The 23,599-nt window shown below is 39.8% G+C and overlaps 5 protein-coding genes across 5 annotated transcripts; 2 read left to right on the forward strand and 3 right to left on the reverse strand.

Annotated features, from left to right (window-relative positions):
* Positions 1–470: 470 nt before the first annotated feature.
* On the forward strand, positions 471–13,975 carry LOC122822772 (uncharacterized protein C7orf50 homolog). Its single transcript, XM_044101672.1, has 5 exons — positions 471–702; positions 1,000–1,116; positions 11,277–11,464; positions 12,093–12,174; positions 13,321–13,975. Exons 1-5 carry the CDS (start codon positions 574–576, stop codon positions 13,498–13,500), a joined length of 696 nt encoding a protein of 231 aa, XP_043957607.1. The 5' UTR covers positions 471–573; the 3' UTR covers positions 13,501–13,975.
* Positions 1,443–4,662, reverse strand: LOC122822770 (G-protein coupled estrogen receptor 1-like). Its single transcript, XM_044101670.1, has 2 exons — positions 4,521–4,662; positions 1,443–3,066 (listed from the first exon to the last, which is right to left on the reverse strand). The coding sequence occupies exon 2, from the start codon at positions 2,992–2,994 to the stop codon at positions 1,999–2,001; it is 996 nt and encodes a 331-aa protein (XP_043957605.1). The 5' UTR covers positions 2,995–3,066; positions 4,521–4,662; the 3' UTR covers positions 1,443–1,998.
* LOC122822769 lies at positions 6,970–9,620 on the reverse strand. Its single transcript, XM_044101668.1, has 2 exons — positions 9,394–9,620; positions 6,970–8,318 (listed from the first exon to the last, which is right to left on the reverse strand). The coding sequence occupies exons 1-2, from the start codon at positions 9,409–9,411 to the stop codon at positions 7,272–7,274; spliced, it is 1,065 nt and encodes a 354-aa protein (XP_043957603.1). The 5' UTR covers positions 9,412–9,620; the 3' UTR covers positions 6,970–7,271.
* Positions 13,976–14,892: 917 nt separating the features above from the next.
* On the reverse strand, positions 14,893–19,000 carry gnptg (N-acetylglucosamine-1-phosphate transferase subunit gamma). Its single transcript, XM_044101671.1, has 11 exons — positions 18,845–19,000; positions 18,710–18,764; positions 18,567–18,634; positions 18,184–18,238; positions 17,993–18,076; positions 17,804–17,897; positions 16,877–16,991; positions 16,721–16,803; positions 16,486–16,614; positions 15,418–15,499; positions 14,893–15,332 (listed from the first exon to the last, which is right to left on the reverse strand). The coding sequence occupies exons 1-11, from the start codon at positions 18,909–18,911 to the stop codon at positions 15,253–15,255; spliced, it is 912 nt and encodes a 303-aa protein (XP_043957606.1). The 5' UTR covers positions 18,912–19,000; the 3' UTR covers positions 14,893–15,252.
* A 2-nt stretch (positions 19,001–19,002) lies between these two features.
* On the forward strand, positions 19,003–23,483 carry LOC122822773 (18S rRNA aminocarboxypropyltransferase-like). The gene is made up of 6 exons (XM_044101673.1): positions 19,003–19,357; positions 19,991–20,201; positions 20,693–20,860; positions 21,227–21,414; positions 22,110–22,164; positions 22,717–23,483. The coding sequence occupies exons 1-6, from the start codon at positions 19,237–19,239 to the stop codon at positions 22,838–22,840; spliced, it is 867 nt and encodes a 288-aa protein (XP_043957608.1). The 5' UTR covers positions 19,003–19,236; the 3' UTR covers positions 22,841–23,483.
* The last annotated feature ends 116 nt before the right edge of the window (positions 23,484–23,599 follow it).

Here is a 23,599-nt window from a genome sequence, read left to right on the forward strand (position 1 = left end):
TCAAAACTGGTAAACTTGTTTAATAATTTTACGACAGCACGTAAATACAACAACTAGTTACCTGAAACAATATGTGTGAGTCTTTTTCTTTTTCATTCTTTCATTTTTTTTTTTTTTTACGTTAACTTTTTATGACTTGACAACTCATTAATAATTAGCTAATTATCAAGCGATATGAAAAGCACCAAGACAAATCCGGGTCTTTTATTTCAAGATAGTACTTTTCAAACTTAAATAAATAAATAAATAATATTTTAGTTGTAAAGAATTTTACATTTAAATGTAAAATGGTTTGTTAAAAAAACCTCCACACTGTTTCGTTTGATACGTTGAAATCCTCGACCAATCAGAATGCACGTAGAGACGTTTGTCCAATCACGTTCAAGCTGCTCTGGTTCGCTTCCTGGATTCGAAGTGCACGTTTTCTAGTCGGTACTTTCTGGTTCTCCTCCGGAAACAACGAGGTAAATTCAACATTAACAGGTTAAAATGTAGTTTTTACTTTTACTGTTTTGTAAATTTTCTCTCGCTGAGATTTTAATCCATTATCGGGTTCGTGACATTTTGGTTTGCATGAATCAGCTGATGGCAAAGGACAAGTCTTTGAAAAGAAATCCCCCCAAGGGAAAGAAAAACAGCTTAAATGAGGGAGAAGAAGCCATGGAAACTCAAACCAAGAAGAGAAAACAAGTGGAAGTAGAGGTGAGTAGAAGCATTTTCACTCTCTGACTTTTATGTGTTTTATTGGAGTTTTATAAGTACTTTATTTACCCCAAAGGAAAATTAAATGTTGTCATAACTCATATCGCATATCTCCAGTAGCAGTCAATGTTGCAATGATTCAGCCGAAGCCTCTGACAAACTGTGTGACAATCTCAGCTCAGTACAGGAAGCATGACACAAATTACAACATGATGAAATGTGAAAAGGGATATGAACACTTTGGCAAACAAAAGTTTTTCTCCATATAAACTCTTCTATTTGTTGATTTCTGTTCAGGATGCTCCAGTTCAGATTCCATGTGTTACAAATCCAGATGAGAAAACGAGCAAAAAGGACAAAAAACCCAAGAAGAAGAAGGAGGCAACAAGAGAAGCTGACTTGGATCAAGTTGAGGTGAGGAGCTAAAACCATCAAACAGTTCTGGTGTGTTTAGCTCAGTGGTGGCTACTGCTAACTCAGAAGTTAGCCTTGCTGACCTTAGTCCTTATCCACTAGTCATAAACATTAGTTTAATTATAAACGTTTCGCCAACACAAAATGTATGATGCTAATGCACTAATTTCTACTATGTTGACACCCACCATGTGTTTGTTTAAATCCCACTTGCTCAATAAAGTTTCTTGTGAGGAGAGGAAATGAATTGAGACGTATGCAGACTTCAAAATAAGAGCATGAATATAAATGTTTAACTTGAGGTGACTTAAGTCAATAACCAAAACTTCAACACATACGTCAAATTTAATTCAATTGAAAGTTTACAAAACAGCCAAGTACATTAGTTCTTTAGACGATATGTGGGAAAATCGTTTATGAGAAGCTAAGTGTGCTAAACATTGTCAAAGTTAGCTAAAGAACCAAACATGGAAAAGCAGCATGAAGCTTCTATGCACCACAAATCTGGAACAGACATCCAGAAAACTGCAAAACTGCTGAAATACGGAGTTCCTTTAAATCAAGGCTAAAAGTTTTTAGTTATTTTGGAACCTTAATAAATCAAACATTGACCAACACATTTGATTTGTGTTGATAGTTTTGATTCTGGTGCTCATCAAAACGCAATCGCTAATCGCTCAAGGACAGATTAGCGCATTAGCTTAAATGTGCCCAGCACAGGTTTTACTTTCAGCACACATTGAGATGCCATCAACTGTTGGAGTTTTTAATGAAGCATTGGCTCTGGAAACTTTGATTTTAAAATAAAGAAATAATTCTCAGTTTTTACATCAGTTAAAGTCCTTCCTTCCATTTCACAACCCTAACCCTCCGTGGTTTCCGTCAAAAATAAATGTGTTTTTCCGAAGCGAACCGTTGCAGCTTGGCGCTGTGGCTTTTCTCCTGGAGGAACAGCATCAGCTTCTTCCGAAACGTTTCACCCAGGAAGCCGTAGATTAGCGGGTTGAGGCAGCTGTTGGAGAAGGCTGCGAGCCGGACGGCGTGGCCCGTCAGCGGGTAAAGCTCCCACAGCGTGTCGGCGCCCGGCGTGTCGGCGCCGCTCAGGAGATGAACGCTGATGAAGATGTTCACTGGCAGCCAGCAGATGAAGAAGACCAGCACGGCGGCAGCGATCATGCGCAGCGCTCGCTGCCGGCGGGGCCGCTGCTGCAGGTTGCACCGCTGCCTCTGGCTGCGCCGCAGCACCTGCGTGATCCTCCAGTAGCACACGGCCAGGATGCAGAGCGGCAGCAGGAAGCCCAGCGTCACCTCCAGCCACTGCACCTGGCTGACGTTGGCGAAGCAGAAGTTTAGTTCGCCGGAGTGCTGCACCTGGGCGACGGCGAACGGCAGCAAGGTGAGCAGCACTGCAAATGCCCAGATGAGGCAGCAGCTGCGGCAGGCGTGTGCGGTGCAGGCGCCTGCAGCGATTCGGGTCAGCGCCACGAAGCGGTCGATGCTCATCCAGGTGAGGAAGAAGACGCTGCTGTACAGGTTGACCTGCTGGAAGAGGTTCATGAAGGTGCAGAGGCCGGCGTTGTCATAGTAACCCTTCTTCAGGTTGAACACCTCGATCAGGGAGTCGGCCACTAGGATCAAGTCGGCCACTGCCAGGTTGGCGAAGTACAGGTCTGGCGCCGACAGCCGGCCCCAGTGGGCCAGGTTGACCACCAGGATCAGGACGTTCCCCACCAGGCCGACAGGAAACAGAATCAGGGTGTAAAACCCAGACAGGAAGAGGTTGATGAGGTAATGCTCGATGTTCTCCGAGGCCAGCTGGGTCAGGTTCGGTGGCACCGTGAGGTTCTTCCTGGGGTCCGTGAGCATGTTTATGTCCATATCAGGCTTCGCAGCCTTCCTGCGACCTCTGCATGACCTTCACTTCCTGTTGAGCTTTGAAGATGGAGTCGGCTGTGGAACAGAACAGGAGGAATTTTTAAAGATTCATGCAGCGCATTTCGAACTGGACAATAATCAATAACACTATAAATCATGATAGACACCTGATCAAAATCAATATATCGTTCCAACAAGTCTGAACTGGAAGTGACCCACGCCATCTTGGTAGGCAACAGCAGCACAAATCAAATGAAGCGTGGCATTGAGACCAACACAAAGGAAATATGTTGACCAATGTGAGAGAGAAAGATCCATGAACAAAATGGCTGCTGTTGGGATCGACCCGAATGAGACGGAGAAGGAAAACATGTCAGACGATGTGAACGAGCTGCTTCCTTCACATGAATATCAAGGTTCTGGTGACTAGTAGAGTGACTAGCAGAGTAAGTACATGCAGTAAGAGACATGTAGACTAAAGCTACATTGGCTAAGCTAATTTAGCTTGTTCTGCAGTAAATATCTGATATTTATCTTAGTATTACAAAGATGGGAATAGTACTCAAAATGTAGTAATGGCTGTAATGTGCAAGAGCTAGTTATAATCTTGTGACTTTTTTGTTTGTCCAATCCAGAACCACACAGCATTCTGGGAGATGTAGGACAGACTTTAGCTGACCAACCTCTCATTGCTAGCAAAGCTGGATTGGTGGAAGCAACTAACTCACTTGCTCTTTGGTTGCCTAGCAACAACCTGCTGGGTAACAAGCAGTTTCAAGTTCCACCAAACTTTGGTTGCCTAGCAACAGTCTGTTAAGTAACTTGCGCAGCAGCAGTTTCAAGTTTTCCCTCTTTGCCTCAAAACTGCTACAAAATAAAAAACAACAGCAAGGATAGAAAACTGGATAAAACATTTTGGTTGTATTTCAAATATTTAAAACAAAACACTAATCAATGATTATCAATATCGACTGATATGAAATGCTTGTATTGCGATACTTTGGACAGCGATATCGTCCAGCCCTGATATTTGATATTTAAGTTTTCCTTTTTCTTAAGGTTGGGTAACGTTAGCAGCTCTAAGCTGGTTTTATTTGGTGAGACTGGAGTAAAAAAATGTCTGTTTGGATTGTAAAGGTTGCAGATCCTGTTGAAGAATGGCCTAGTCAAAGTTCAGGCCGAAACCCTGTGTAGATCATTGGACAATTAATCATTTTGTCAGAAGGACGGGAACTTTTATTTGCAGCTGCAGAGAAACGAAGAATCAAAATGGACACCATTCTGCTTTTCTTTCTGCTTCAAAATGAAGAAAAATAAGAAAAACCTGAACTGACGGTCCAGAACTTCACGGATCGGATCAGAACTCCAGATTACCGGACCTGTTTTCCTAATCCCAGTTTCCTCCCAGGTTCTCACATCGATAATCAATCTTATTGGAAGCTAATTTATCATTCAGTTAGATTATTATTTTTTTTGGCTCAACCTTATTTCACAAAGCAAACACCGATACAGAACCGGGTCAGGCCTACCTTTGGGTCGGTTCTGGACGTGACGGTGATCCCAGGCGACATGAAACTAAAGCGTTTTGGTGTTTGTTAAAAATAATGACGGCGGGCGGCGCCGGCCAGATCCAGCAGAACTTCCTGCTGGTTTCAGGTCCAGTTGGGACTTTTCAGCTCTCCTCTGGTGAAACTTCCTTTAAACGTTGAAGGAGATGTAAATACGGGCTGCGTGTTTACAGGCAACAAGACGGAGGAACCTCCGGATAATTTCATCTCATCTTTTAGTTTCATGTTACATCAAGACTGAAATATATCAAATTTACGTTTCCTTTTCGTTTTGTTGTTGATTTCATGTAAAACCTCAGAGTTATTCATAAACAATCAGCATAATGATAAATAAAAAAGCATTTTTTATCTAAAAGGAGAAAATAAAGTTAAAATGACAAAGAATAAGAAAAGATTCACCACAATACAAACAATAGCTTAAAAATAAAAACACCCTATAGATTCACAGGATCAATGTTTCATTATCTAGGAGCCACACTGTAAAATTTATAGAAAATTATTTAAAAGATTTTTTGTTTTTCTCCCGCAGACGAAGTTTATTAAATTGAACTTAAACTAAAATTGAGAAAACTTTTTTTTACTTCAACTCAACAGAAACAGTAAATATTGGAGAAAAACAAACCAACTAAACATGTTTGTAAAGCTAACAGAAACTTACTGAAATTAGAGATAAAATCCTTTGTTCTTGTGTTTTATAAATCTTTTTATTAGCTTTTCCATTTGTTGTGACATAAATATTGGAATCCACTGCAGCAGCTGTTCATGTCAGCTGATGGTGAATTACTGTCAGTGGTTCAATAATAATTAAATACATTTTTAACAATATTTTATCTTTATTCAATCAATGTTTACATAATCATAATACTTAAACCTTTTGAATTATGCATTTAAAATTAACCAAAGTATGAAAAGAACAAAACTAAACAAAAGATTTAGCTAATAATAACTAATGAAAACTGGAAAACACTTTAAAAACTAAAACTGAATTAGACCAAATGAAACTGAACTCTAATGAAAAAGTTAAACTATGATAACCCAGGATGTTGGAACAGAAGTGAGACCCGGTTCTGGGTCCAGCATGTGTAACGGGTCAGCTCTGTTCCTGGAACCGACCCGGCTTCTGGAAACAAACCGGTTTCAGGACAGGCTCAACTCTCCGTGACAAAATGTTTCCAAGCTGCACAGGTTTTTCCTGCCGTTTCTCTAAATGGGCCTTTTGTGTTCAGTTTCTAAGAACCAAACGGTTCTGAAAGGACGGTTCTGTTGTTGGGCTTCCAGACCCGGCCAGGAATCTTTGTTTCAGAGAAACCAGCTAACTTAACCAAGTCTGGATTCCCACCTGTTTTAACCCGGCTCCGGTCCATTTCCCAGAAGGTCCGGTCCATTTTGGTGAGCTGTGAACGTGAATCAAACTCTGGTCCTCCAAACCTCGGTCTGGGTTCGGTTGAAGTGAACTCTGGTTCTGTTCGAACGCAGATATGAACGCCAAGTGGACCAGAGACGGATCTTCATTAGGCTCCTACTAAAGATCTGTTTACATAAAAAATAACAAATTCTGCAAATGTTCATCATTTATTTATTTTAATAAACTTTTAAACAGCAGAAAACATCTTTGATTTGAGATTTTTCAATCTTTCATGAAATGGAAATAAAAATGGAAACGTCCAAAGTGTTTAATCTTTTGGATCTCGGTTCTGATTCTGCTTGGATCAGTTTGCAGAATCAAGGTAACGGCTTTCCTACCGCTTACAGCCTTTGACAAGCCCCTCCCCCACATGTTGCTGCCGGAGTAAATAGCCCAACTAACCAAACGGTTAAAGTTAGCTTGTTTAAAAATAGGAACCCGATGCCTGTTTTTCTGACCCAAAGATGTTTTCATCTGAGGTTTCGTTCACACAGCAGACAAAGGTCACCAAAAAAATCTGTTTTGTTTTCTTAACTTTCTTATGTTTAACTTTGATCTCTTTGTTTCTGTCTTTTATTTAAGTGGATTTCAAATCTTCACTCCAAAAACAAATAAAGTATCTTTGGTCTAGTTTGTAGAGCCAATATCTCAGTACAGGTGGAATAAGAGAAAACAAAATTACGAGTACAGCCGTAGAACCAGCAGACTAAATGTCCTGGAGTTCCAGGTTGCTAGGTAACCGGCTGGGCTTGGTGGGGGTTGCTAGGTAACGGCACAGTGCCCGTGGAATGCGACGTAATAATCTGTAGGTCAAATGGGTCCTTTTCCAGACACCAAAAAACAAGTTTATGTTTTTATTTTTTGTCTGTTTTTAGAAGCAGTAGAGACTTGGTCTGTCTCAACAATATTATTGTTTATCGCAAAAACTTCTGGAACTATTTATCACCCAGCAAAATGTATTACTGACAGGCCGAAGTTGAACATTTCAGTGAACATTCAGTTCCGTTAAGACCATCACTCCCTTTAATTTCACAAGCATACACTTACTTTTTGCTAAAAATGTGAAAAAATATAGAAATGTTTGTTGGGGGTTGAAATTTACAGTAAAGTCTGTCATGACGGGCCTTGTTGAGACCCAAATGGAAGCATAAAAACATGGAAAACATGAAGTTTGCATCATAGTTCCCTTTGAAACCAATCGATAGAGCAGCAGCGGCCATTATTACTTCCATAAACAGAACGCCGCTGTGACGTCAGCGTTCTTCTGCGCTTCCGGTTTGCAGTAACAGATTTAGAAAGATGGCAGCCTATGACTCCATGTCCTGCAGCGTGTCTGTGATCTCGATCTGCGGCGCTATGATGTTCCTGTTGGGCTGAGCGCGGCCGGGCCTCCGGCAGCAGTCCCGCAGCTGCCGCAGCGCCCCCTGCAGGCTCTCCCGGCTGGGCCGGTGCAGCACCAGAACCAGCACCATGCTGCCACTGCTGCCGGAGAACAGGACGCACTCCGCCACGGTCAGAAAGGCCCGCTCCAGGCGGCTCTCCTGGCCGTTCTGGACCAGCCCGGCCGCCCGCAGCAGCGCCGCGCAGTGGAACAGCTGGCAGAGGAACACCAGCACCGTGATGGTCAGAAAGACCGGACCCTCCTCCGAGCCTGACAGGAACCGGCCTTTGGATCGCCACTGGCGAACGCAGCCGCTGACCAGAAGTCCAACCTGCAGGGCGTAGGGAACCAGAACCGCCAGAGAAAGCTTCGCCGCTGCGTACGCGATCCCGGCCGGGGCCGGATCCATGACGCAGTCCTGCCCGGGCGGCAGGCCCCGAAGCCCTGCCAGCAGCAGGCTCACCGCCGCCGAGGCCAGCAGCACCAGCGCCACGCAGACCGACGGCTTCCGCAGCGGCGCGTTGGACGGCGGGTCCAGAGTGAGGACGAACGCCATCAGCACCAAGACCAAAACACCGCAGAGAGACGCGGCGTTGACTGCGAAGGAGAGCGCGGCGCAGCCCAGCGGTGAGTTCGGCATGTATTTGGGTCGGTGCGCCACGATGTGCAGCGACAGGAGCAGCAGCAGCAGCTGGAGGCCGCAGAAGACCCAGAGGAGGCAGTCGAGCCAGGCCAGCCGCCGCTGGGCCCGGAAGGTCTGGACGAAGCTGAAGACGACGAAGCAGCCGGCGCAGAAACCCAGCAGGGCCACGGCGCTGTAGGCCTGGTTGGTTCTGGAGGTCAGGCCGTCTGCGGCCGTGATGTCATGGACGTAGGTGTTGGTGGTTCCTGAGCTGGAGGCCAGGGCAGCGGTGGAGCTGAAGGTGGGGATGAAGGTGGAGCTGGTCGGGTAGGAGTCGGTGGTCGGGTCAGACTGGAAGGAAACAAAATCAGACGATACCGCTGAAACGATTAATCGCGATTATTCATCATGATCGCAAAATGTTAACTGCATGTTTTGAAACTTTGAACTGAGTGTTATACAAATAAACTTAATTGACCGTTTCTGAAATCAATTATTTAAATAATCGTCAACTAATTTAGGAATGATCAATCATGTTTATTTGTATAGCACAAGGCTGGTCAAAGTGCTTCACATCATAAAAACACAAAATGTACAAAGTCATAAAAACAGCAAGAACAAATATTACATTTAGAGAGTTCCATCATCAAAACACCTCAAATGTGTTTCACTTATTATTGTTCAAAAGCAGCTTTAAGCAGGTCGGCTTTCAGTCTGGATTTAAAGGAAATCAATGTTTCAGCTACTTTGCAGTTTTAAGGAAGTTTGTTCCAGATTTGTGGATTAATTAACTGACCTCTAAAAGAGGAATTTTTTTATTTCTTTTTCTTTTTGTTTGATTACATAAAGGAGGGTTTGGTGGTTAATCAGAAAATCTACAAATTTCTGATATCCAATTAATAGACAGAATAATCAATTATTAAAATAATCGTTTGTTGCAGCCATTATCGGATTATTTGTGGTAAATTGATTGAAATAATTTAATAATTTATTTATTGTTTTTAATGTTTCTCTTAAGTAGTTAACTGAAAATCTGAAGAATGTGCCAATTTCTTATATTTGATTAATCGTCACAGTAATAGATTAATCTTCAGAATAATTAATAGAATAGTTATTCTGACAATCGATTAATAATCAGAATAATCAATATAACAACCGATATTTTGACAATTCATAGTAAGAATAACTGATAGAATAATCAAACAGTCTGACTTATCAATTAATGATCAGAATAGCTGATTTCTGAAGTGATCGCTAGCTGCGGCCGAAGGTGTTAGCATGAGTTTGACAGGAGCTTCCTCCTCCGGTGCGAAGGAGAAAAACCCAAACAAAGAGAAAGATGTTCCCCAGAGGACGTCTCTCTTTCCTTCTCTTCCTGAATCGGGTGAAAACTTAACGGACTGATCAGGAACCCGTTTCCACTCACCATGTTTTCGCTCCTCATCTTCTCGCCTGCTAGAAAACGGTGTTTAGCTCTTGAGATGATGCTGGTGGCATGGCACCGTCTGTGGGCTGTTCCCCCGCTAGCATACTTTCAGAATGACTCCGGCACCATGTGACCTAAACTTCTCCTCCCTTTGGTTTGCCGTCATCACAGCTGAGGTCTGTGAAATCAGAAACACGCCGCCTGCCCCGTCCAGACACCAGAGCAGGTTTTGCTTTCAGAGAGTCTGCTGCAGAGACTCAGGAAACTCGGCCCACACGTGACAAAAAGTTGAGGGTATTTTTAGCCGACCAAGCGTTTCTGAGCTGAAGGTTGCCAGATGTTGAGGATCAAGCAACCAGCTCTGTGAACAGAAGCTCAACTGCTTGTAAACATCATGGATTTACACATTTAATGGAGAAAAGGAGGATATAACTGAAGTTAAATGGCCAAATATCGACCATTTATCCACTAATCGGGAGAGATCAGAATGGTTTAAAGTGGCAGTATTCTGTGAAATCTATTTTTTATCTGTCCATCATGTTCTAATGTTTTTCCCTCATTGAAAACAAACCTGAAGTTTTGTTTTTATTTTTTCATGCAGATTTGAAAAAATAGGTTTTCCACTATTGTCTGGAAAACCTTAAATAACATTTTAATTCTCAGGTTTTTAATTAATTGTTATTTTTACATGGGCACCATTTGTAAGTCAGACAGAACCCTCCAGGTTTTGTTACGGCCCTGCCTGGCTTTCAGATCTTTGACGTTTTATTTTTCATCTTAAAGGTTACAATGGCATGTAGTCGTGTGTCTCTCTGGACGCGTTTGTTCACGTCTGTTTTCACGTTCATCACGCAGCCCAGATCAGTTTGATGGTCGTAGTTTAATTTATTGTGGGGAGCTGAGAGATGATCTTTATTTTTGTTTTGGTCAGAAAGAAGGTTAAGCTCAATTCAGCAACTTCATGTTAAAAAAAGACCAAAAAACAACTCATTAAATTTCCAAGCGACTGGGAGGAAACAAACCCAAAGTGTTTGGTGAAAACAGAGCTGGCTGCTGCTGTGGAGCAGCGGCAGGAAACGGCCCTCTGAGCTGCAGCGCAACAGGAAGTGATTCAGACTCAGAAAGTGTTTGTTGGCCTTCTGCTCTGGAGCCACAAAATGCTACCATTTATTTTCACTTCCAACTTTCAGAAACGGAGAAAAAATATGAATCTTCTCAGTTTTCAGAACCTGTGCTGCTGTTTAAAACTCCTGTGATTTAAAATAGGTTTTCTTTCAACCTTGTGTGTAGTCAGTATCTTACTTGGAAGAAAAACATTTTAAAGGATGTTTTCAATGTAAAAGAAATGCATTAATAAGGATATATTTGATTAAATGCAAATGTTTTATACACTTTATATTACATTTAAATGACTTTTATTTATTTTATTTTTTAAAAAGATGAATTTGAATTTTGACATTTTTTACAAACCCGTTTAATGAATTATAATATTATTGAAAGTCTGTTTGTTTCAGAAACTTTATCACAAAGTTAAATACACTATATATATTAATTACACACAGATGGATGTTTTAACAACTTTATTTCTGCTATGATTGTGATTTTACAGTTACAGGTAATAAAAACATGACATTTAAAAATATTAAATTACATTAAATCAATAAAAAAAACAGTTAAAACAGAAATGTGGGATTAATGCAAAGTATGTTTCAAATCTGCTTCAAATTCAAAAATACTTTATTCATCCCAAAGGGAAATGAAATGAGGCTTATTTTCAAAAGGTGCTTTTCCAAACGTTGAACCAGATCAACACCAGTCTGAGTCTGAATGGTTTAAAAAAGAAACCAGTGAAATCAAATTAACCTTTCTGACCTCCATGGCAGCTTCCTGAGGAAGACGGGGATCGCGAAGGACCTTTGACCCCTGAAGAGAAACGGGTCCTGGAAAGGAAGCTGAAGAAGATCCGCAAAAAGGAGGAGAAGAAGAAGCTGAAGGAATCCGGACTGACCGACCCAAAAACCGCAGAACCCAGACCGAGCGCATCGAAGCAGGCCTTGGACTACCTCACATGGTAACGAGGAGCTGAAGTAAACCGGGTTGTGATTGGTCAGATTTATTTGTTTCTGTATAAAGAATATTCCAGGTTGGACTCAACCAACTCACTCTCTCTCTGGTTGCCTAGCAACCTGCTGGGTAAGAACCAGTTTCAAGTTCCCCCTAACTTCGGTTACCTAGCAACGACCTGCTGAGTGACTGCAGCAGTTTCATGTTTCCCCTCTTTGCCTCACAACTGCTAGAAAAGACAGACATTCAGACATTTAATACAAAAACAAATCAATAATTATTGATATCGACTGACATAAAACCACGTTCTGCAGGGACACCAGAACTAAATGGAGCTGTTAAGGTTTTGAATTTTTATTCTTTTTTCTTTCAGTCAAAACAAAACCGAAACCTGGAGAAATTTCTCCTGTTAGATATCAGATCTGTTTGTCCTCTAAACGTCTTTTTAAAAAGATGTTTTATTTTATTCCACTTAGTTGCTGTGAAGTGAAGTTACACAAGTTAGTTGAATTAAAATGCAGTTTACACAAATTAAAATAAAAAACGTGTTTCTGGAGGCTTCGTATGAGCCGATGCTTCTGGACCAAAGAATGAAATGTGAGCCTGTTGCTTTGTGGGTGATTTTGTTTCTGCAGCTGGGCGGAGAGCCGTTCAGCCTGGAAGTTTCAGAAGATCCGGCAGACCTGGTTACTGCAGCACATGTACGACTCCGAGAAGGTAAACAAAAATAAAAATAACATAATCTGCAGTCCGGAATGATGCAGGCGTTAAACTCAACTTCCTGTTTGCTTCAGGAAATGAGCTCATTTCTAGAACTTCCCCTGAAAACGTCTAAATATTTTCTAAGTTAAATTTGTTTTTTACAGGGGCGCTATTATTCAAAATCAACTATTTTCATCTTTCTATCATGTTTTAATGTTTTTCCTTCATCAAAAACAAACCTGGAGTGTGACTTTGATTCTTTCATGCATGTTTGAGAAATCCTTTAATCTCCATGGCAACCATTGAGTTGTTTAAAGAACCTGGGTGGACCTAGCCCCGCCCCCGGGGGGCAGCTCCTCCCTCACTCAGATCCTTCAGACTAGCCAGCAGCAATTAGCAAACAGCTGCTGAGCTCTTTATAGGAGCTGCTGCTCAGAGCAACGCTGGTAAAAACTTTGAAGGGTTAACAGAGGAGCCATGTTGGGACGACTTCCTGGAGGCGGAGCTTCAGAAACAGCAGGACCTTCTTAAAGAAACAGAGCTCCAATTTTAAGATATTAAATGACAGTCAATTTTTAAAAATCCTATTTGATATCGTCAACTTCCTTAAATAATGACCTCCCAAAAGAGATTTTTGTTTATGTTCAAAAATAATTTAGTTTAAAACCAAAAACGAATCATTAGACCCGATAAGTTTTTCTGGATGGTAAATTGTTCCAGATGTTTTTGCGATAAATTATAATTTTGTTGTTTGGAGACCATTTTCCAGTAAAATAATAACTGAATAATAATGCAAGAACACATTTTCAAATGTAAACATTTAACACTGGAAGACATTTTAAATAATCTAAATAAATAAAACAGAAACAAGTAAAATAAAAGAAAAAAAATTATCCCTAAAAAACATTTGGTTGAGACCAAAACAGACTGAATCTTTCATCATTCAGGTTTTGGTAGAACGAGGGAAGCGATAAGTCATGCAAATGGAAATTATTGACATTTTTTTAAATTAATCTTGTGATTAACTGAATTGTTTATTGTGGCGAACAGCCAATTTGTCCAGCTTTTTTTAACAGTTAGATTTTATTTTTTTTAATAAAAAGCTGTAAAATATTTCTACATTAATCAAATCTGAAATATTAACTAATTCCCTTCCTCCAGGTTCCAGATGATACTTTTGTGGTTCTGCTTCAGTATCTGGAGGGAATGTTTGGACGAGCGAAGGAAACGACGGTCCAGAAGGCCTTGGCGCTGGTAGAGGAATCCGGGAAGGCGCCGCAGGACGCGTCTGTCCAGCAGGGGGCGCAGCGGGCCAGAGAAATCATCCAGCTCCTCTCCTGAGCCTGAGGGACTGAATGAGGCAGGAAGAGGCTGAACCAAGGCGCGCTGCTCCCTGTAAATAACATCCAACATGATTTTCTGTGCTACTAAAACCTAAAACAGAAACTCTTCCTCATGTTTGCAACATTTTGAATCTCAAACTATTTTCCAAAAAAATTATTTGAGTCTTCTGGACGTTGTTTTCACGATGAGGCGGATGATGAAAAGCTGGAAAACCAGGAATGTTTATGGTTGGGACGTGTTGGGACATGTTGGACCTGTAAACAAGTCCAACTGACACTGTAAAACTCGCTGCGTTATTTTAGCTCCCCTGAACTATAACAAGCTGCTCAAACAGCCTTTTTATGTATGACATGTCATCTGTTCTGCTCAGAAATTTACATACACTCATAACAGGAAAAAATGCCACATTATTGTAATTTTTTATAATTTTCTTAAACAGTACTATTTTCCCCATAAAGAGTAAACAACTTTACTGCTTTATTTTGATTCTTTTTTGAAAAATCAAGTACATATTTGTTGAAAAGTTTTTTTCATCCATGAAGGATCAGAAATATAATAGTTTTTAGTGTAGCATGTTATTAGGCAGTGGGGTATGGAAAGCCAGAAGTGCCACAAATCATCACTTTTATACATGTACTAATTTACTGAATATGATTTATCTGTTTTGAACAGATTTACATACTTAGCACAGTTACAAATGGCATATTTATTTGATATTTCTTATAATAAAAAACTTTTTCTTTTTTCCTATAAACTGATTTTAGAGTAAATAATTTCACTGCTTTGCATTGTTTCTTTATGAATCAAGAGTAAATTTATCGTAAATGTCATTTCATTCACACAGGATCAGAAATATACTTTATATATTTAAGTGTACGTTAATACCATTCCTGATAGTGAAGTTGTTTATTTTTTGTAGTATTTAATGTAACTTTGTATTAGGCAGAGGTGTATGGAAAGCTAGAAGTGCCACAAAATACCACTTTTACCAAGCTTCAGGTTAAAATATTACACAAAAAATACCTTTACATGACTTAAGATGGTATAAAATACTGAAAAAAAATCCTGTCAAATTGCTGCTTCTTATGATGTTTTAAGACTCTTCAACTCCAAGAATTACAGCATTTATTGAAGTTATTGAATGTTGCATGATAGTGCTTAGTGACACAGTCTGGGCCTCCCTTCTGAAGCTGCTATCTGACCCCGGATAAAGCGGAAGAAAATGGATGGATATTGTGACTTCCATCCATTTTCTGTTCACCCTTGACCCTAATGGGGTCGGGAGGGTTGCTGGTTCCAGGCGAGAGGCGGGGTCACCCTGGACAGGTCGCCAGTCTGTTGCAGGGATATTGTGACTTTATTCTTGTAATTAAAAAAGGACATATTGCATTTTTTTTGTCTTGTTTTAATTCCAACGTTGTTGCACATAACATAAATGCAATTAAGATAAATTAATTACCGGTACTTAATAATCCCCAGAAGAAGGCCAATACTGCATCAAACCAAATAAAATTTAATCCTATGAGGCATTTTCATTGCAACCTGGTTGTCTCTTTTCACCATGGAGCATTTGAAACATGAACAAGTGTTTTCTTGTTCATGAAAACAAGAAAAAAGTTAAAGTCCAAGCTACATATTAAACATCCAAACATGAGGAACTGTTTTCCTGTGGACCTCAGAGACTGAAACTGAGCAGAAAATCTTAAAAACTAACAAAAACCCTGAACATCCTGTTTGTAATGGAGATCTTCACAGCTGGTCAAAACGGCCCGTGTCTCCTCTCAGGTGTTGATCTTTAGCCAGCGCTGTCGTTGCACCTTTCTCCTCATCTACCACACAGAAAACAGCCATGCTTCAGCAAAACCGAGGAAATTAATACATTATAAACAGACTGATGTTGTTGAGCCAACGTACTTTGCTGTGACTCAAAGGGAATATTATTCAGGGTGAGGAGAGCCCGCAGCCTCGCTATCTCTTCACTCTGCGTCTGATAATCCTGTCAAACAAAAATATATACAAATAAATATTACCCATATACTTAGATAACCAGTATTAGGACTGCGATTAATGAACTAATCTAAAGTTAACTGATCTTACTGTTCGACAAACTTAACTAATATGCCGCCATTTTAGGTTTTCTCTTGTAATCTTTCTGTATCATAAAGAGCTAAATGGTACCTCGACGAGTCTACTAAATGTTTCATAAAATGCTAACGCTGCTCCGCCATGCAGCTCCTCGGCTGAATGAGCGCTATTAAGTAATTTCTGTTTATATTTTAAAACAGAACCATATAAAGTGCATTTTGAATCCTACACCCGATCCTGTTCGGACCGCTTCTCTGTGGCCTCCGCCATCTTGTATTAACTGGGTCTGCTAGACCAGCCGCGCCCTCTGCTGGAAGGCGACGAAACTACAACACTAAAAACTATTAAGCGGATGTGATTAGTTAATCGATTGGAACCAGCGTTATAATAGTTCTGGGTTTTTCATTATAGTTTAGTTTTATTTCGTTGTGACTTTTCGCTCTTCTAATTTAGTTAGTTTTAATTAGTTTAAGAGTGGGTTTGCCAGTTTTTTTATATTGTAGCAGTACTTTGGTTATTTGGGTATTATGATTATGTATACTAAGGTTGGGTAATAAGAAGACATAAATTTCAAAACATTTATCCAATTATTGTTGAACAACAACCTACTAAAGTGCTTTTCTGTAGGAGGAATCAGTTTGACAAGCTAATAAATAGATTAATAAACACAAAAACAGTGTTTATTATATCTATTTTTAGTATGCTATAGTTATTTTACAGTTCCAGCTAGTTAGACTTTTTCTCACTGATCACCATTTTTAATCATTTTAGTTGACAAAAATGTTCTCAATTTCAGTTTTTGTAAGCTTGTTTGTTTTGGTTAACTATAATAACCTTGCCTGAAGACAATTTCAACCTAATAAAGGATTAATTGTAAATTGTTACTAATCAGCATACTTCTTGGCATTTCTGTAAGGAGTTGTGTTTTTCTGAACGTGTTTCAGCCTCTGCAACAGTCTCCGTCACTTTGGTGCTTTTCAGGAGTCCAGCATCCTCAAAAATGTCTTTCAGAAGGTTGTTGTAGCCCTGCGACAAACAGAAACGTGAGCAGCACTCAGTCTGGTGGGTTTAATCTGGAGTTTAATGTTCAGGCGGGTCAGAAATGTTTTGTTTTTAATCTGCTGCTTCCGACCTGCTCAGTAATGAGGCCGTCGTAGCGAGCCTGCTCCACCTCGTCCCATTCCTTCTGCAGCTTCTCATTCAGGGTGGGGTACACTGCAGACCAAACACAGTCGCCATTAGCGCCGACATGCACAGCAGTATGGAAGGTGAATTTCCCCAGACGTACCCAGCAGCGAGTGAGGATGGCAGACGAGCGGCGTCTCAAAGGTCAGTGAGTAAATGCAGGTGCTGGGCTCCGACACCTGGACCAGTTTGCTGCTGTTGCTGCAAACCAGAACCACCTAAACAAACACGACCCCATCCTTAGTAAAGGGTTCATTCCTTTACCTAAAATCCAGCTACATCACTTCCCCAGGGCCGGCCCAAGCCTTTTAGGGGCCCCGAGCAGGTGTTCATTTGGGGCTCCATACCAACATGTCAACAGCAAATGTTTTATCATTTCTAGTGATTAAATAAAAAAAAGATTTTACAAAAACACGTTAGGATGACTTTTATGCCTCATTAGAACCAAAATATATTCTCTTTTAAATGAGAGTTTGTAACAGTAGACTATTACTAATTGTGAATTTCCCTCTGGGGTTAATAAAATATTCAATTAAATTTAGTTAAAATACGCGACTAAAACAGAAACAATCAATCAGAGCCAGGAGGAGGGTCTTATTGCTGTCAATCACTCTCATGCTCGCTCTTTGCTTATTCTGCTACAAACACCAAGGCCAGTTAGCATAGCCACATGGGATAGAGAATACATGATTTTCCTGTAACTGTAAGTTGATTCTTCAACATTAGCACTTAGCAGCGAGTTCATGAGGATGATTAACAGCATTAAGACCCTCCTCCTGGCTCTGATTGGTTGTTTTTGGTGCATTTCTTCAGACGGCAATAGTAGCTCAGTGAGGAGATCAATCTTTTCCCAGATTATCTGTCTCATATTACACTGTCACAACAGTACTCTCTTTTATCAAACTTTTTTTTGTAAAAGTTACTGCAGCTTTAAGGAACCAGGGTTAGTACTGACATGTCACCTGATTGGTCAGAGGAGGAAGCTGGTTATTCTTTGGTTGAAGCAGAACAATAACTGTATTTTAAGCACCTTTGTTTCTCTGTTTCTGGTTCCACATGTGTCGCCGTCTCTCATCCACATGCCTGTAAAAGTATTGTTGGTCATTTCCCACTCCTGCCAGATCCTACCAGAAACAATAAAGACCCACAGAAACACTTCAAAATAATAATTCACAAATTAAAACCTCTAATGAAAACATCTGTTTTGATGTCGTCTTACCCCAATATGCCGCTGTAGGCGTTCCACCTGAATGACTGCTCATGCTGAGTCACGTTGTGGAAGGGACAGAACTCGTATTTATACCTGCAGAAGAACCGGTTACAGATGTGTTGTTGGTTCTACATGCAATCAGATGTGAAATGGATAAAACACATGCATGCTGCTTCTTCAGGTCAGAGTGTTTCACTCACATTGATTCTATGAGACCGAAGCACTTTCCTGCAAGACGATGAAGATGCGCCGGGCCTTTAAGAGGATATTACAACAGTTACCGAAGAGTTACAGATAAATTTCAGATTACTGGAAGTAAATATCCCATTTCAGTTTATGAACAGGATTTACAGCAGGGGATTCAGCACCCATCCCTGAGGAACACCAGGAAGGACGAGGTAACCACCATTGGGGAAGTCCAGGGAACCGATGGTTTTCCAGAATTAAATTTCATTATTTTATGGTGAAATTTTAGAGGTTAAACATAAAATTTGACTTTGAGTTTATGGCAGCTGTTTCCAAAGTGACCAGGTTTAAGACCTTCAGAATGTCTCAGGGTTCAAATGAGATCATTTCACTTTACCAGACACAGGCGCTGGAGAGACTTTGGGCTGCAGCCTGTTTCCCTGCGCCATGAACGGGTTGTTCAGCCTGAAAACACAAACAACCAGTGAAGACAAATCAGCAGCAGAAAACCTGAGACATGTTAGACATTAATTCACCAACCCGAACGTGTTTGGCTCCTCCACAATCTTCATTTTCCCAGCCAGTCCGAGGCTGACTGGATGGAAAAAAGACAAATCGATTATCTAATAAAAGTCCAGATATTTGTATGCTAAAAATTAAGAATGAAAAACTTACAGAAAAGCGAAACACAAACAAGCCACGTCCTCAATAAAACATATATTGTGCTATTTAAACTCCACATGATGGATTTTTGGATGAATAATCGCTACATTTCCGGTTCCTTCGTCTGTTGTGTCAAGTGGTCGGTCACGTGACAAAAAATAACCCCAGAGAGCATGCGCAGTGTTCCCAGGCTGCAGTGCGGCGTGTCTTACACCATGTAAAATGAAAGGGTGGATTAAAAACTTAAAATTGAGAGGAGACGTTTGGATTTCTGGAAGTTTTATGAGCAGATGGAACTGAAAACCTTTTCAGAAAAGAAAATTTAGAGGCCGCGGCTCGCCAAGAAGCTGCTTAGTGTTGATATTTTAGCGGACAGCGTCTGAAAATAGATTCCAGGTCGCAACATGGGGCGAAAGAAACCAGGCAAGTTTGTGCGACCAGACAGCAAGGGCAAAGATAAACGGCATAAAATGAAGGGGAAATCATTGGAGACGTTTACTGAAGAAATGCACTCTGCTTTGGAAGGTAACAAAAATGCGTTTCACGTCTCTTATCATAATCATGTTTTCTTCACTGATTATTTCTTTTTTCGAAAACTAACTTACCAGATTGTTGCAATTTGTATCTACTAAAAGAGCTTATTATAAGTTAATTTCTTAATACATGTGACATGTTTATTTTAGACTTGTAAAATAAATGAAATAAACAGTATTGGTGAAAAATACTCCTTATGAGCGAAATAATCACCCATTGAAGCCAGTACTTATTTATAAATATTAAGGAAGTATTAACTTAAAGCAAACTCCTATATCTTGAAAGTTACTTGTAATTTAGTTTTGTCTTATTTCAAGTGTGCTGAGATATTTACACCAAAAAGATCAAAATTATTTGTTAAGATGTTGCAATGTGGCAGGTTTTGTTTGGAAAAACTTATAATCATGTGTTGTTTTTCTTCCACTTGACAAATATATGTTAATGGAAGTTGCTCTGTCAAAAATATCATTAAAACAAATTAAATTATGACTATTAAATTTTTTTTATAGATTACAACATTTAGAATATGAATTACATTTCCCAGTCATCCAGTCATCTAGATGTTATTTCTGGTGAAGTGAAGCGTTCCCTGCGGACTCTCCTGGTTTTGTTCCGTCCTTCCAGCCGGCCTCCACCCAGAGGAGGGAGCGGACGCTCCGCAGGTGAAGCTGCCATGTCCCCTGGCCATGTGGGAGTTGGGTCACTGCGATCCCAAACGTTGCACCGGCAGAAAGCTGGCACGGAAAGGCTTCGTACGCAACCTGCGCCTCAACCAGAGGTTCAGCGGACTCATCCTGAGTCCCATGGGAACCAAGTATGTGACGCCAGCAGACAGGTATGCAAATCAATAATGATCAATACCGCAAATATCAAATGGATTAACAAATACAAATGTATGAACAAACTGATCCAGAAGGCCAGTAACTTCATTGGAGTGGAGCTGGACTCTCTGTGTCAGAAAGGAGAATGTCCAGGATGCAGGATGGAGTCTCATCCGCTCCGCTGGCCGGAGACCGGAGCGCCTTCAGCTTCACTGGGCCACAGAAAGTCATTTCTGCCTGTTGCCGTCAGGCTTTACAATGACCAAGTCTGTGCTAATTGATTCAAATTTTTTCTGCGCTCATTTATAGATTATTGATTAATATATTGGATGTGATTGCTTGTTATTTATGTATTTATTTGTTTGTTTATATTTATTTTGAAATTCTCACTCTTAGGTATATATATAATTTACAAACTTTGTATTTATTACCAAAGATGGAGTGACTTTCATCCAATAGGAATTTCCCCTTTGTGATCAATAAAGTATATTCTATTGTATTACAGAGAGATTGTGGCTCAGAACGGCCTGGCTGTGATCGACTGTTCATGGGCCAAACTGGACGAGACGCCGTTCAGTAAGATGGTGGGCAGCCACCCCAGGCTGCTGCCGTACCTCGTCGCCGCAAACCCGGTCAACTACGGCAAGCCCTGCAAACTGTCCTGTGTCGAGGCGTCACGCCACGTGTAAGAGTTTAGACTGCAGTGATCGACAGGAGGGCTGAAACGAAAAATAAGGCAAAACTGTATATAAATACATTTTGCACTTACAATAAAAACACCTTTATCTAAATCTGTTTAAGCTTCGAATGCTGCAAATAAAATGTTTTTCTCTTATTTAAAAAAGAATTAAATTGTTTGTTTGCATCTTTTAATGTACCTAATAAGTTGAATTAGAAATCTGCAGAATGTGCCCATTTTTTTAGCCGATTAATCAATAGAATAATCAATAGACTAATCATCAGCTGCAGCCTTGATCAACAGAGAAGTGACTGTGTTGCAACACTGGAAACGTTTTAGCTCTCCATCAGTACGCTGCAGGTGTTTGTGGTTTGCTGCAGGGTTTGAGGAACTGGCGGTTCTCCTGTTGAAGAAATTCAAGTGGGGGACGGTGTTTCTTGACCTCAACAGAGTTCTTCTTGACCGCTACGCTGCGTGTCACTCTGAGGAAGAGCTGCTGTCTGTGGAGAAGGAGTTTCTCACGTCCAAACCGGAAGAAGATGATTTTGGTAAAAAACGGGGGAAATTATTTATCTCAGCCTTATTTAATATTTACTATTTATTGAAAAGTCTGAGTTTTCTGAAGAACTAAAGTAATATTGTTGTTTTCTGTTTAAAATATGATTTTAAGATTTCACTTTATTTATTGAGTAAAAGTATAAAAGGGGCAAATTGGCTTTTTTTTTATCTTCCCATCATGCTTCAGTGTTTTTCCTTCATCAAAAACAAACCTGAAGTGTTGCTTTGATTCTTTTTTGCATGGTTCAGAAATCCTCTAATCTCCATGGCAACCATTTAACTGTTAAAACGCCTGAATGGACCTAGCCCCGCCTTTGAGGCACAGCTCCTCCCCCTTTCATTTCCTCCAGACTAGCCAACAGCAATTAGCAAACAGCAGTTCATTATAGGAGCTGCTGCTCAGAGCAACACTGGTATAAAAAAAAAAACATTAGAGGGTTAATGGAGGAGCCATGTTGCCACGACTTCCTGGAGGCGGAGCTTCAGAAAGTTTTCTTGGCCTTATTTGTCAGAAAGCTTCTTGGCCCAATTTCAAGGAGTTGAATTATAAAGTCAATTTTTCTTAAGTCATATTTGATATGTGCATCATTTGATTGAGCTCTAAAATGGTGCTGTGCGCCTGGGAAATGTAAGAGGTTTATAATTTTTAGTAAAAACTTGTTTAATTGTTTTGTTTTTGTTACAGACCCATTTGATGTTAACTCCGGAGTGGAGTGTAGAAATCTCAACAGACCTCTGAGGTAAACGCTTCATAGCGTTGAGTAGATTCAGATTTAGCCACAAACATGTTAAAGTTCAGATAAAATGAGTTAAGCAGTGGAGAAAGTTGTGTGATGCTACAGCAGCTTGATATCCTGACCTGCTACTATTATTGGTTTTCTTTGGTGCCACAGCAGAATAACATTTGGTTAAGCTGCTACCTGAAGCACTCCACACCAAAACAATGCAATAAAACCTGATGGTGAAGATGTTCAGGGGCATAAAGACCTGCCTGCTTGTTTTGATCTATAATATTTTGGGATAACTGAAAACTGAGATGCATAAACTGAAAACTTTAGAAAGTTCTCCCTTAAATGTGTTTTTGGTGATTTTAAATTTTATATTTTATATAGATATAAACAATTCTGGGTCATTTCATTTTCTTGTGTAACATAACTGTTCTTTTCTGGTTTTGTTATGAAATTTAAGCCTAAGCCAATTTACATTGAAAATAACTATTTTTTATGAGTATTTTTAGTTAGATGAAAAATCCAGTCTTAGTCCTGACATTAAATTGTGCTTTCTGTGTTTAGTGTTGCTGAAGATGATGATTCCAGTGAAGACAGCGACGCATCAGAAGAAAACGAAGAGCCTGAAAACACAGAAACCAACGAGTCGACACTTTCACAGCATCAAGATGAAGATGAAGACCAATAACGTTTTCCAGAAAAGACTAGAAAATCCCCTATTTTTATTTGTATAGTACATTTCAGTAACAGCACAATTAACGTTGGAATACTGTAAATAAATTAAATTAATTAAAGATACAATGATTTTCAAACTATGAAGCTATTGTGTTGAAAATGGAAAATGTAGTTTTTTGTAGCATGTAGAAACCATGTAGACGTAAACTACATGAGACTGTAAAAGTTAATTATTTAGAAAAAAACATCAAATCCACCATTATTTTCCCGGTTCTGTTAATATCAGCAGTGAATACATAAATTCACCAAAATTCCTTGACTTATTAAAAATAAAAACTATTTATAGCAAGTTTTATCAACTAAAATCAACTTTCTTATGTGTGTATGAAGCTAACTGAAGCTAACTACTCCAGATTCCTTGGGGTAAAAAAGCTGAATGTCATCTGCATAAAAATAGAATATTTAAAACCAATTTTTTGATTTAAGTTTTATTTGATTTGTAAGAGCAATTTTAATTTTTTTTTTATGCATCTGGATCACACTAGGAGTGGTCCAACTTAGGAACTACATTATTTAGACTTCAAATCTGGACTAGATTGTTGTACACTAATAGCCTTTTGGTTTGTTTAGCCTTTATTTGATTTGTAAAAGTTTAATAAAGTATAGTACATCATACGTATTTAAAGCGTTTTAGGCATCTAGAACTGGTCCACAACACTTACACTCTTTAAAAACTTGGCTTGATTTTTCTAATATTTTAATAGTGAAATAT

Source organism: Gambusia affinis, linkage group LG20, assembly GCF_019740435.1.
Source record: "Gambusia affinis linkage group LG20, SWU_Gaff_1.0, whole genome shotgun sequence".
NCBI classification, from domain to species: domain Eukaryota; kingdom Metazoa; phylum Chordata; class Actinopteri; order Cyprinodontiformes; family Poeciliidae; genus Gambusia; species Gambusia affinis.

Excerpts from the sequence above, each read along its gene's own strand:
- LOC122822772 (XM_044101672.1), top strand. The coding sequence starts at position 574 with ATGAATCAGCTGATGGCAAAGGACAAGTCTTTGAAAAGAAATCCCCCC. Across the intron at positions 703-999 it reads GAAAACAAGTGGAAGTAGAG|GATGCTCCAGTTCAGATTCC; the intron begins GTGAGTAGAAGC and ends ATTTCTGTTCAG. Across the intron at positions 12,175-13,320 it reads ACATGTACGACTCCGAGAAG|GTTCCAGATGATACTTTTGT; the intron begins GTAAACAAAAAT and ends CCCTTCCTCCAG.
- LOC122822770 (XM_044101670.1), bottom strand. The coding sequence starts at position 2,994 with ATGGACATAAACATGCTCACGGACCCCAGGAAGAACCTCACGGTGCCA.
- gnptg (XM_044101671.1), bottom strand. The coding sequence starts at position 18,911 with ATGTGGAGTTTAAATAGCACAATATATGTTTTATTGAGGACGTGGCTT. Across the intron at positions 16,615-16,720 it reads ACGGCCTCATTACTGAGCAG|GGCTACAACAACCTTCTGAA; the intron begins GTCGGAAGCAGC and ends TGTTTGTCGCAG. Across the intron at positions 15,333-15,417 it reads TCCCTTTGAGTCACAGCAAA|ATGAGGAGAAAGGTGCAACG; the intron begins GTACGTTGGCTC and ends TCTGTGTGGTAG.
- LOC122822773 (XM_044101673.1), top strand. The coding sequence starts at position 19,237 with ATGGGGCGAAAGAAACCAGGCAAGTTTGTGCGACCAGACAGCAAGGGC. Across the intron at positions 20,861-21,226 it reads AAACTGTCCTGTGTCGAGGC|GTGTTTGTGGTTTGCTGCAG; the intron begins GTCACGCCACGT and ends AGTACGCTGCAG. Across the intron at positions 22,165-22,716 it reads AATCTCAACAGACCTCTGAG|TGTTGCTGAAGATGATGATT; the intron begins GTAAACGCTTCA and ends TTCTGTGTTTAG.